Genomic DNA, 12,263 nt, shown 5'->3' on the forward strand with positions numbered 1-12,263 from the left:
TCCAGGCCTAAATGCAGGGTAAAGACACGCTAGAAATCTAGTAACTACAAACACACAGACAGACAATCAATACACAGACAAACTACATCAAGTGCATACAGCCCTGGAAGAGAAATGTTGGCTATAGATCGCTAGATCTTGAGTCTACACATACGAACAAGTGGTTTTGTAATGTTGTATGGTTGCAATGATACTTACCAATAATCTTCCATTGATGACCCACTAGCCAAATTAAAATACATGTAGGCCTACTTTGTTTAGAATCCCAGTCCTTTTTTTCCTTATCTTCTTGTTCTGCTTGTTTTTGGGGGTTTTTTTTAATCCTTTTCTTTCTTCTTTTCTCTCTCTCTCTTTTTTTTTTTTTTTTTTTTTTTTTACTTTTTTTTCAACCAGCCAGGGCATAGGCACGTCTTAAGTGCGTAGACCCATCAGCATCAACACATGACACTGCTCTTCCTGGGAACCCTTTTTTTTTCTTTTTCTTTTTTCTTCTTCTCTTTTCATCTTCTATCTTGGTTGCCGTTTTTTTATATTCTTTTTATCTTCTGGCAACTGTTTCATTGACATCTTTTCTTACTTTTGTTCCTTCTTTTTTTCCCTTTTTTCTTCTTTTTATTATCTTCTCTTCATGTTTTTTTTTCCTCTTCTTTTTTTTTTTTTTCTTTGTTTCTTCTTTCACTCTTTTCTCTTTTCTCTTCAGTCTCTTCTTTTTTATTCTTCTTTCCTTCCTTTCTTGTTTTCTTTTCTGTCTTGTTTTCTTTTCCTTTTTTTTTTTTAAATTTCAAGCAGGTACAGGCATATTATAAGTAGTTAGGGCAATCAGCATCGACTGATTGCACTACACCCTCTGGGAATTCTGCTGTCTACAAACAGACAAACAAATGGACAATAAACAGTAAACAAACAGATCAAAACCAACCTTGGAATATAAGTACTGCTGGACTAATAATTTCCTGAAATGCCTATATACAGTAAGTCAATCACAATTATAAAATACAAGAGTATTTGTAAAAGTAAAAGTGCGCTGTGGTAAGCCTACTTTCAAATACATCTACAGATTGCATAACATGGTCCACCCTCCCATCCACTTTTGAGGACCGCCTCCGACCATCCAACCAATCAAATTACAAAACAATATGTCTGTCTGCTTTTACAGTCATTTTCAACAGGGCATAGGCACGTCTGATGTGCGTAGACCCATCAGCATCAACACATGACACTGCTCTTCCTGGGAACCCTATCAAGGAAAATGAACAACATTGCAAAAACAGACAGCCCAGGTGAAAATTCCGGTTGAAACCAGTTGACTGGAACTTGGTAACTGGTTTTTAGAACTGGTTTGAACTGGGTTAACTGCTTCAAAATCAGTTAACTACCAGTTCAAAACCAGTTTTTACCAGATCACAACCAGTCACTAATTTCCAGTTTAACTGGTACCAGATGAAACCAGTTGAAACCAGTTGAGTTGGTTACTAACTGGAATTTTCACCTGGGAGATTGTAGTCAAATCTGACATATTGCTTTTAAAAAGGTGTTCCCTCAATTGAATCTCGAGATCTGCTCTAATGTCCTAATTCATCTCCATCATCTTGAATATAATTGGAAATAAACATAAATTTACATGTATAATATTCAGGTTATCAAATACAATAGCCGCACTAAATGTACAAAATGTTTGATGGTCCACCCTCCTAAATCTTACCACCTCCAACCATCCATCATTTACATGTCAGAGTAAACCTACAAGTTTTAGTCAAGTCATCTAAGGAATATCACTAGTCATCCAGTCTCAAGTCATGTAACAAGTAACTCACATGAACTCTGACAAAGCCCTTCTTTTGTCATTGTTCATTCCCTATTCCTTGTGATTGACTTGTGATTGACTTGTGATTGACTTGTGATTGACTTGTGATTGACTTGTGATTGACATGTGATTGACTTGTGATTTGACTTGTGACTGACTTGTGATTGACTTGTGATTGACATGTGATTGACATGTGATTGACGTGTGATTGACTTGTGACCGACTTGCGATTGACTTGTGATTGACTTATGATTGACTTGTGATTGACTTGTGACTGACTTGTGATTGACTTGTGATTGACATGTGATTGACTTAGGATTGACTTGTGATTGACTTGTGATTTGCCTGTGATTGCTCAATTTAAATTAATGCATAAAAATCTTCATGGTTCAACTACCTACATAGGCCCTACTGCAGGGTATAGGCACGTCTTAAGTGCGTAGACCCATCAGCATCAACACATGACGCTGCTCTTCCTGGGTACCCTGCTTACAACTAACAAACAAACAACAGACAAATATACGGACAAACAAATACATAGGTCTATAACACTTTAAAACAGAATGTATAAATAGTAAGTAGACACAAATATGTAAACTTGTAGACAAACTAAGTGATCATATACTATAAGGCCCAAATAGATAACTGCACATACGACTCAAGATGTAGATGTAGTGACCCATTTATGTAACATGTTGCACCCCATTACTTGGCTCCAACATGAAGCAAACATACGCCCGTGGAAAGGACCATTGTCACTTCACACAGACACCTGTTACTCATGGTGGTATAGCTAATTTATGCAGACACACCCTTTATATATAAAATAATATACACTGAATGATATTTTAAGAACACTTGCCATCAGTGACCTTTGTCAAAGGTCAAACTAAGTTTCATTTGAAATGTGGCTTCAAATTTAAATTTTTGAACACTAAGTAAACAGCTTAAGACTGACACAACATAAATGCATTTAAATACACAGTTTTATACTTCATTAATATGTACTTATTACACCATCATTAAATTAAGATCCACCCTCCCATCTACTTTTGAGGACCTCCGCCAACCCGTGCATCCAATCAAATTACAAATTTAATGTCTGTTTTTACATTTTTCAAAAGGGTATAGGGACGTATTAAGTGCATAGACCCATCGGCATCAGCTCATGACACTGCTCTTTCTTGAAACCTGCCACACTGAAAAAAAATGCAAAAACCAGATAGACATTCATAGATTTGCCACCTCAGCACATATTGTGTAATTCTCATTAAATTCGTCCTGTTTTTCTGAGATTTTCCTCCATTCCCCCCCCCCCCCAACTCATTTGCCTGAATCCTCGACTCATTAAAGTGTGTTTTAACTCATCTTGCATTTGTCATCGGTCTCAAGAAACAAGTTATCCAAGTAAATTCAGACAAAAGCATCAATTAGTTTGTCATTCTTCACCCCCTATTTCCTGTGGCCGGACTAAGACAGTGAACTTATAACTGACTTAACAAGAAATTGTCTAAACTAGCTATCTAGGCCCTAGTGCAGGGTATAGGCACGTCTTAAGTGCGTAGACCCATCAGCATCCACAATTATGACACTGCTCTTCCTGGGAACCCTGCTGACGACAAACAAACAAATCTGAAGACAAACAAACAATACACAGACAAACAAACAACAGAATATAAGTAGACAAACCTGAAATGAAGAAATGCTGACTGTTGCTTTTCCTTTTGTCCTTCCTCCTTCATCTTTTTGTTCTTTTTTGCCATTTTCATCTTTTCTCAGCATCTTCTGTTTCTTCCTAAAACCTTTTTTTTTTTTCATTTTTCCTTCTTTCTTTTTTCTCTTATTCTTTATCAATGTGTTCTATTTTCTTTTCAGTCTTGTACGTATTTTTTTTTCTAGCTTCTTTTTCTTTTCCCCCTCTTTTTTCTTATGTTCTCCCCCTTTTCTATCGGCCAGGGTATAGGCACGTCTTAAGTGCGTAGACCCATCAGCATCAACACATGACACTGCTCTTCCTGGGAACCCTGCTCTGTTTTCTTCTCTTTTTTCCCCTCTTTTTTTTCTTTTTTCCTTTTTTCTTTTAGGCCTATTTCCTTTTATGTGCGATTCTTTTTCTCTTATTCGATCTCTTCTATTTCTGTTTCAATTTTGCCCTTTTTTTCATCATCTTCTTCCTTGTTCCCCTTTTCCTTTATTTCTCTTTCATCATCTTCAGGAACACCCATTGGAAGTAGGCCTATGGTCTTTAAATAAAGGTCCTTTTGTATTTAGATTGTGAATTTTAATGCACAGGCTGAGCCTAAAGAAATATGTTGAATTTGTCGAAATAGTGAAGGCCTAGACTAACAACATTATTTACTAAGCCACGGTTTTATAAATTTACAGGGCTTGATCTAAGCATGGGCCTTACAATATGCATTTAATATATATATATACATTTAATATGTTAGGCCTAAGTCAAAATTATGAATTAAAATATTACACAAATAACTGAGTATTTATGAATAGGCCTACGTGATAAAAAAAAGAGAGAGAAATACCAACAATATCATCTTACCATAATCGAGTGATTTCATTTATGCCAACACTTCACCTTTCCTGCCTTTTAGTCAAGTGCTTTTGGTTCCATAATGTTCAAGTTACGGCGTATCCCAAATCGTTTTGGAGCTTACCCCCCAAAAAGCAAGTGAGAAACTAGACGAAAATTCCACAGTATGGAATTTCTTTTTAAATCTTAATCTTATTCTCTAGCCTATACGTTCAAGAACAAAATACTCTATGGAAAACTTCACAACTTTTGTACACACAATGCATGCACCGCGTGTCAAGTTCTTGGTTACAATGAGTGACATTTTATGACGTCACTATGGTCGTCGGGGAAAATCGACTCATCGAAAACTCGCGCTCTCACAGATGACGTGTAGCATACGTCACCACGTACGTGTGCGTCGTCAAGGCGGACTCAACTTGTTTTTCTATGAAAACCGTCGAGGATAAGAAAAAGGAAAATAGGCCTACATTTGTTTGTAAGTGTTATAAAATAGGCCTAATTAAAAGAAAGGTTTTCATATGAAATAATGGAAACAAAGGTTCTCACAAGCATATATCTCAAAAGGAGATAGGCCTACACTATTCTACATGGTTCTGTCTACCGTCAAAAAAAAAAAAAAAAAAAATAAAGTGAAAAAAACTAAAAAAGGAAGTGATAATTAGCCATCTAATTAAAACAATTTCTCCTCAGGAAATTGGTACATAGGGCCTGGGCAAGCAAGCCTGAGCTGAAATGAGCTGAGTTTTTTTAATTCTACCGTTTGCAGTTAAATGAAATTGTTACCTTCTACTACGGTTGATGCTGATGATACTCCGATCGGTCAAGCATGCAGTATGGAATGTTAAAGCGCGCATATTATGTTTTGTGTTCAACTTCAAAATCATTGCAGCATAATCTAAGTAAGCTTGCGCTCATTATAATGGCAAAACAGCCACGGTAATCCCGCTCACATACTTTGTTAATATTTCCTGTATTCAATTCAAACATCAATAATCACAGAGAAAGAATGGGAAATACTCGCTCGATTTTTGCCGTGAAATTTCGTCTTCGTCTGCTCTGGATCCTTCGTCGAATGTGTGTGACATGCCAACCAAGTGACGTGTTTGTAAACAAGCTGAAAGCGCGCGCGCGCTTACGTCACACTACTAAGTTCTCAGTTACCAGTCGCTTAAAAAAATCACAAATCCGAACTACCATTTTTTTCTTCTTGAAGGGGAACTCTTCTGGGTAACTAGTTTTGTAAACAGTTCTCATAATTTCTCATAATGGCTTAATAATTAAAAATTAGTAATCTTTCCCAAAAAAAATTGGGAGAGGCGTGTTTATTTCGGTGTCGAGTGCGCCCCCATGCGGTGTGGGGATTCTCGCACGTTCGATAGGCAGGTCCCTCTAACTGATTGTTTGAAACTATGTCTAAACCGATATGGTCGTCAGGGTATCCACCATACATCAATGGTGGGAGTGGACTGGCGATCGATAATCAGGTAGGTTGGCCTATAAAAATGTCTTTATTTTAAACCAAATGACGAATACATAATTTCTGAAGTGTGGTTAATTTGTACGTATGTCAAGCTCAAAATTAGAATTTAATGGGGAAAGAGTGTTGCAACTTGCAACCTGACGCCACTTCTTCAGCGGTTGTGTACAAAGCATGGAGAGTCAAGAAAATTTTCTTAAGAATATGAATGATGAAGCTGAAGAAGACGACCCTCCCTAACAAAATTGGAAATTTCTCAGTCCCAGATTCATGTCTTAATACTCTTATTTTTTTGCAATGACTGACCTTCATTGAAGGGATATATGAAGAAAAAAGTGGCGTCAGGTTGCAACATTCTTTCCAAAATTCTAACGGGTGGTTAGGTTCACTTACGTTTGGGAAGAAAATAGAAATTGTCCATCAGTTCGGAACCCTCGTAGTCAGCTAGTCTAGCCTGTAACTGAGACTAGCAGTCGTCGTGCTGGAGGCTGCCATCTTGGCCGTTTCAAACCCAGGCCCAGCTTCAGCTCCGTCTCTGGTCCATTCATACAGGTTAGGAATGGGGCTGGACCCGGATACAGGCCGAAGCTGGGGTTTGAAAAATGGCCTAGGCCTAATGGTTTCCGAATTGAACGGAAAATTTCTCTTTTCTTCCCAAAGGTAAGTGAACCTAACCACCACTGTTAGAATATTAAATTCTTTCAAAAGCCTACAGGGGGCACAAAAGACAGTTTCGGGACTTTTTGTGGTGAAATCTGAAGATTTTGATTGGGGGTATGAGTGTAACTGATTAATGGTACACGCGATAAGGGGATGATCCTAGGAGTAGGAGTAGGACTCTACTGACGCCAGACCATGTCCAAATGTTAAAAAAGGCGATACGTAGAGTCCTAGTTACTTGGACTACCCTAAATGATGATGATCAGGGTTGATTGACGTCATCCAATGAATTGAACGTCATAACCTGCCTAGGCTATTGTTATGGCAGCCGTAGCGCAATTTTCAACTGCTATCATTATGGTATTGCACCATTGCGAATCTATTTGACATTAATAACTGCCCGTCCAAACAGAACTCTTCAGTAGCTCGACTGGTTAGGCACGTTCGACTACTGTTCAACATTTTCAAAAATTCATTTTTGATCCCAAAAAATAAGAATATTCTATATTTAATTGCAGAGTATTAGGCCTACATTTTCTTTTTCTGATTCGTGGCTCTGGAGTTTTTTTTTAAAGGGAAGTAAAGTCCAAAATTGTAAATGTGGTTTGATTCCCATCTATGAAGTCACAATGTTGATGCAGAACCAGACTAAGATTTGTCATGATAAAAATCTTTTTAAGTCCCAAAAAACAGTCACTGTGCATGTTCACTGCTGTGCCGGCTGAATATTGTTTCCTAAAAGAAAGCCAGTGCCGGCCAAAGATCCAGTGCCTATATTTTGACCCAAAAAATCTGTGCTAATGGGAATTGGAATTATGCATTGCAAAATGATATAATAAAGAAAAACTACCCAAGCCCGTTAAAATGAAATCATACTTTAAATATTCTTCTTGAAATTTGATTATAGTGCTTGACTTGAGAAGTTTGCAGTTTGGTGATAAACTAACCATCAGTCATGGCCGACCAAGAAACAGTAGAATCTGGTGGTGGAAGCAGTGGGGCTGAACGCAAATGTGGAATGGACATGGGCTATGTCAAGTCTATCAACGGTGTGCTCAAAGCAAAGATGATGGTACTGAATTTTTCCAAATAAACTTCTTTGTTAATTAAGCCCCATGGAAAGTAATATAGTAGAGTCACTAGAATGTCACTGTATTGAACGCAGTGGGGTCTTCAAAAGAACTGGTCTAATGTTGGGTATGGTGGCCATTTGACATTTGACACGATCAGTCAATAAAATTCTTAAAGCAAAGGCAGAAAGCAAGGAAAAGTTGTGGAGTTTTACTGGCCTGAAGATGTAGGAACCCTGCAAAGGGGATGTTCGCTATTTAGCCAAATGTTCAGGACTATAGTGGAGTTGATTATAGCGACATTCTATTGTAGTGGCCAGCCTTTCTTATTCCTGAGAATTCCTTACAAATTCGTGGTGGATTTTGAAGAATCTGGAAGCCTTGGGATTAAGATGACTGTACAAAGGTTGCACAAAGGAATGTGGAGATAAAGGGCCCTGCAATGTACATTTTTTTAAATCTTTCGTTGGAAATGATGTGATGTCATTCTGGGCAGAAACCTCAACGTTACAGCTATTTCTGCACAAACAGTTGCTAGAATTTTGGATATTTTGCTGTCATAAATTTCCTTTTCTTTGGTTATTCTTTTTTGTGTAAGTACATGGCATGATTAAGCCAATGAGCAACCCTTTCTCACTAATGTTTTCAAAGAGCAAATTTTGGGCTCACAGTTTGAACAGAAAACCCCTAAACTGAACAGTGTCTTCCTGAAATGACATCACAGCAACACCGCCCTCTCTCAGTTGTCCTGAATGGACATTTTTCAAATGTTTAAAGAAATCCATTTTTTAATAAAACCAAAACGGGATGTCAAATAGTTTTCATACATTTTAAGAGGAGTAAAATATTGCACAAAATGAGTTCCTAAGAAAATTCATCGTATGGACTCTGTACTGTTATGTAGTAATATCAATCTCTATAATGACAACCCATTTACGTATGCATTTGTTCATAGCTCATTAGAACAACTAAATTAAGACAGAACCATGATGCATTGTGTGTCTTTTTTCTTCAGGGATGGTCTCTGATCGCCTTCATTCTTTGCCTGGTGTCTGGCGTCAGCATTGCTAACATCTTCTTTGGCGTTGTCATATTCTGCGGTCTGTTCCTGAGTATTGGCCTCTTCATCGTCTTCGCGTACTCCAAGGACAAGGACATCACGAGGATAAACATTTATTTATTTGTGAGTAGCCCTGACGTGTGTAGTAAACACTCGTTGTTTCAACCCTTCCCGCCCTGCTCCCTTATATTTCAGGGATGATAAGACGTTATGATTCCCCCTTGAAACTTGCAGGAGCATTGCAGAATGAAAATGCCCATAATTGTTACATCAAATTTGTTGTAAAATGTTGGTGTCAGACGGGCGCATTTTAATTTATTATTTTTTCACAGTCTTGTTATTATTAATGATTATTATTATTATAAATTTTGGTACTGAAACCAAGGACTCCTCAAAAGCGCCCTCGGCATTGTAGCTCGCAAGCCTGAAGAAACCTCTAGAGAGGAGATAATGAGAAGAAATCACAGTTTTAGAGGTGGGAGGAAAACCCCAGAAGAATATTCTGGGGAAACCCACAGAATCAGGTAGGGACTGAAAACCAATCCACTTATTGGCCCAGGCGGGATTCAAACCCGGGTCACAGCGGTGGAAGGCGAGGAAAGTACTGCTACGCCAGCCTGACTCCCCTGTTGTTTTCAAGCGACCACAAGTCTTTTCATTTGCAAATCACAAGTCCAGTCACAAGTCCAGTCACAAGTAACGGGGTGAATAAGAACACGGGAATGCCTTTGACAATTCATTTGAACAGCTTGTTCTTTTGAAATGCCGTCTCATTACTTCTTGTTGTGATTGTGTTGCAGGATTTTCTGGTCAGTATCCTTGGAACGATAGCCTACTTCATCGTCTGTCTGGCCTCGGTATTCAACATTGCTCAACCTGCCATGATTGCTGCTGCCGTAAGTACAGAACAATTTGGGCACGATAATTAAAAACACCCTTTTCTTTGTGAAAGATTGGAGTCAACACTCGGCCTTCAGAGAAGCAGTCTCAACAGACATACTAAAGTATTGCGCTCCCATCACACCGACTGGTGCAGCTATAGGATACCCAAGCGCCCCACTGGATATGAGAAGTGCAGTGCTCAAAACATTGAGCAAACTGCAGCGCACATCACGGATACAAAATCATTTCAGCTTCCCCACCCTTACAGAAATGTTCCACCAACTTTATCTTTGTCTAAAGCCACCTTTTTTAATCCCCTCCCCCAATCTGACCCCCCTCCCCCCAAGTGAGGCCACTGCTGAAGGGACAGGTAAATCTGATACATGAAACTTGGCGCTGATGATAAAGAAATGTCCCACAAAACTTTTTTGTTTGTATGTACATGTAGTACAGTTTCCTTGAATCTTTGTCCTTTTCAAGATTGACTTTCACGCTGAAAGGAGATGATTACTTTTCTCCCCACCCCAAGCCCCCAACCCAGCCCCCACCCCTAGCCCACCATCCCCGACCCCCTTTCCACCCCCACCCCACAGCCCTCACCCTAGAGTCCCCACCCCAGGTTTCATTTAACAATTGTTTTGTTATACCTCTGTTTTGGATTCTTTGGATTTTGATGTAAAAATCCTGAAAACAAACAGCAGTAAACACAACAGTCATGACAATCGAACGTCATCTCACATGCATGTCGGCTGCTCCCACTCATGTGTAAAAACATGGTGAAAATAGCGTGGGTACCAACGATACAAGCGTACATACAAAGTCATAGCACACTCCCTGTGGGATATCACGTGCGTGATATCCAACAGGGAGTGTGCCATGACTTTTTATAAGCTGAACACGTGGTCGTTATAGGCCAATGAAAATACAGTATTCAAGACAGAGGTATAACAAATCTTCATGCACCACTGTGCAATTTACAGACATTTTGTACTTTCCACTGCCCATGCTCAGTGTTTGTTGGTTTGATTCTATTTCCGCAGATCTTTGGTTTTATCGCGATGTTGTCCTTCGGCGCCAGCATTTGGTTCAACTTCCAGAGGTGGCGTCAGTTGAAACCACGACCCCCGACCTCAAACCAAAGCTATGACGCAAATTATTAGAAACAAACGTACAGGTAACAGGATTGGATTAGAATAGAGCGTGCAAGTCTGGGTACCAAACACTGACTAGTCTAGTCTCAGACTCCCGTGTTTGAATTTACCCAATAATCTGTGTGATCAATTGAACGGAAGTTGAGGCCAACCTTTTTAATCTTGTAATAGTCATCAGTTCGCAACATTTTCAACAATCAGGGGATGTTTTGGTCAAACATTAACTATGAATAAAAAAGTTGAGATCATTATAAAAAACACTTCCCGTCTACCGCGATAATATATCTAGGGAGTCCATATCCGTTCGCATACTCCGAGCATGTCTATTTTCACAGGCATCTTACACGGAATAAACCACACCACCGTCGGATTTGTTTTATATCAATTGAAAAGGAAGAGTTTAACACAAAGGACAGGACAATTCGGGAAGGTTAGTGGGCAATATCTATTCGGAATGAGAAATGTGATAAATACTGCGATAATAGGGCGTCCCATCCTACATGGTGCTCGGATGTGCTGTATTCTCGTAAAATCTTGCGGGTTTTAGAGGTCAAATTACACTCTCTGTTGTCCCACATCCTCCAAACTCCATTGTTTGAATTTGTTTCAATTTGAAGGATTTGGTTCTGCACTCCTGACATGGGATTTTTGACAAGAATGTTCCATTGGTTTACTGCACAGTGATGGCTTTTGGTGGTTTAAGGAATTCTAAGGAGTTAGGTTATAGTTGGACGTATTTGCAAGGGTACTATAAGTTTTTGTTAGCTTTCATTAGCTTGTTTTTAGAATTGTTGTGAACATTGGTTATATTTTGTCGTCATTTAGTGTGCTGCATAAAAGGTGATTTTTTTCCTCAGTTGGCAATAAAATCACTTGTCTTTCTTGCCCCAAAACTTGCTCAAACATTCTACTTAATGGTTCCAGGTTTTTACAAGGTATTACAAGGCATTTTGTGGAGTGCCATGGCCTCATGGTCTGGAGCATTGAATTTGTGGTCTGCCGGCAATACTGTAGGTTTTGGTTTCGAGTCCAGCCTGGGGTTACGGTGCGTGTGCCCTTGGGCAAGGCACTATGTCACTCATTGCTTCTCCCCGCCCAGGATTAAATGGGTACCTGTGAGGGCAGAGATGGTTATTGTGACTGAATTTAGCTGTTTTGCGCTGAAATGGAAGCATTGAGCTTTATACTCCCTGTATACTATCGCAGCCCGGCTGTGGCTGACTTGAAGATGATGATGATGTGATGATGAGCTGTATACTCCCCAGGGAGCTGAGATTGTCGTTGGAATGTTTCACTGGCCCAATGAGCAGGGTAATAATGATGTAGCGCCTTGAACACCAATACTGGTGGATACGTGTGCTTATAGATACACATTATTATTATTATTATTATATCATTGACGGGGAAGGATTAAAATCCTTACAGGGATCCCCATTATTATGGATTTTAGAACAGGGTTGGATTTTGTTTGTATTTTCTTACATTTATACATTTATTACAATGTAAACATATATTTCAAGATTGATCCGTTCTTAGGGAAAAGTTTTAAATGGGACAGGGTCTGATGTCATTGTGGATACTGGAACAGGGTATGCCCCAATCAGAAAA

The 12,263-nt window shown here is 39.1% G+C and overlaps 1 protein-coding gene across 1 annotated transcript; it reads left to right on the forward strand.

Moving 5' to 3' along the window:
• Positions 1-5,747: 5,747 nt before the first annotated feature.
• LOC119739387 (CKLF-like MARVEL transmembrane domain-containing protein 7) lies at positions 5,748-11,236 on the forward strand. Its single transcript, XM_038214321.1, has 5 exons — positions 5,748-5,840; positions 7,394-7,564; positions 8,578-8,745; positions 9,423-9,518; positions 10,545-11,236. Exons 2-5 carry the CDS (start codon positions 7,448-7,450, stop codon positions 10,662-10,664), a joined length of 501 nt encoding a protein of 166 aa, XP_038070249.1. The 5' UTR covers positions 5,748-5,840; positions 7,394-7,447; the 3' UTR covers positions 10,665-11,236.
• Positions 11,237-12,263: the final 1,027 nt, after the last annotated feature.

The sequence above is a fragment of the Patiria miniata genome, unplaced genomic scaffold (assembly GCF_015706575.1).
Source record: "Patiria miniata isolate m_02_andy unplaced genomic scaffold, ASM1570657v1 HiC_scaffold_30, whole genome shotgun sequence".
NCBI classification, from domain to species: domain Eukaryota; kingdom Metazoa; phylum Echinodermata; class Asteroidea; order Valvatida; family Asterinidae; genus Patiria; species Patiria miniata.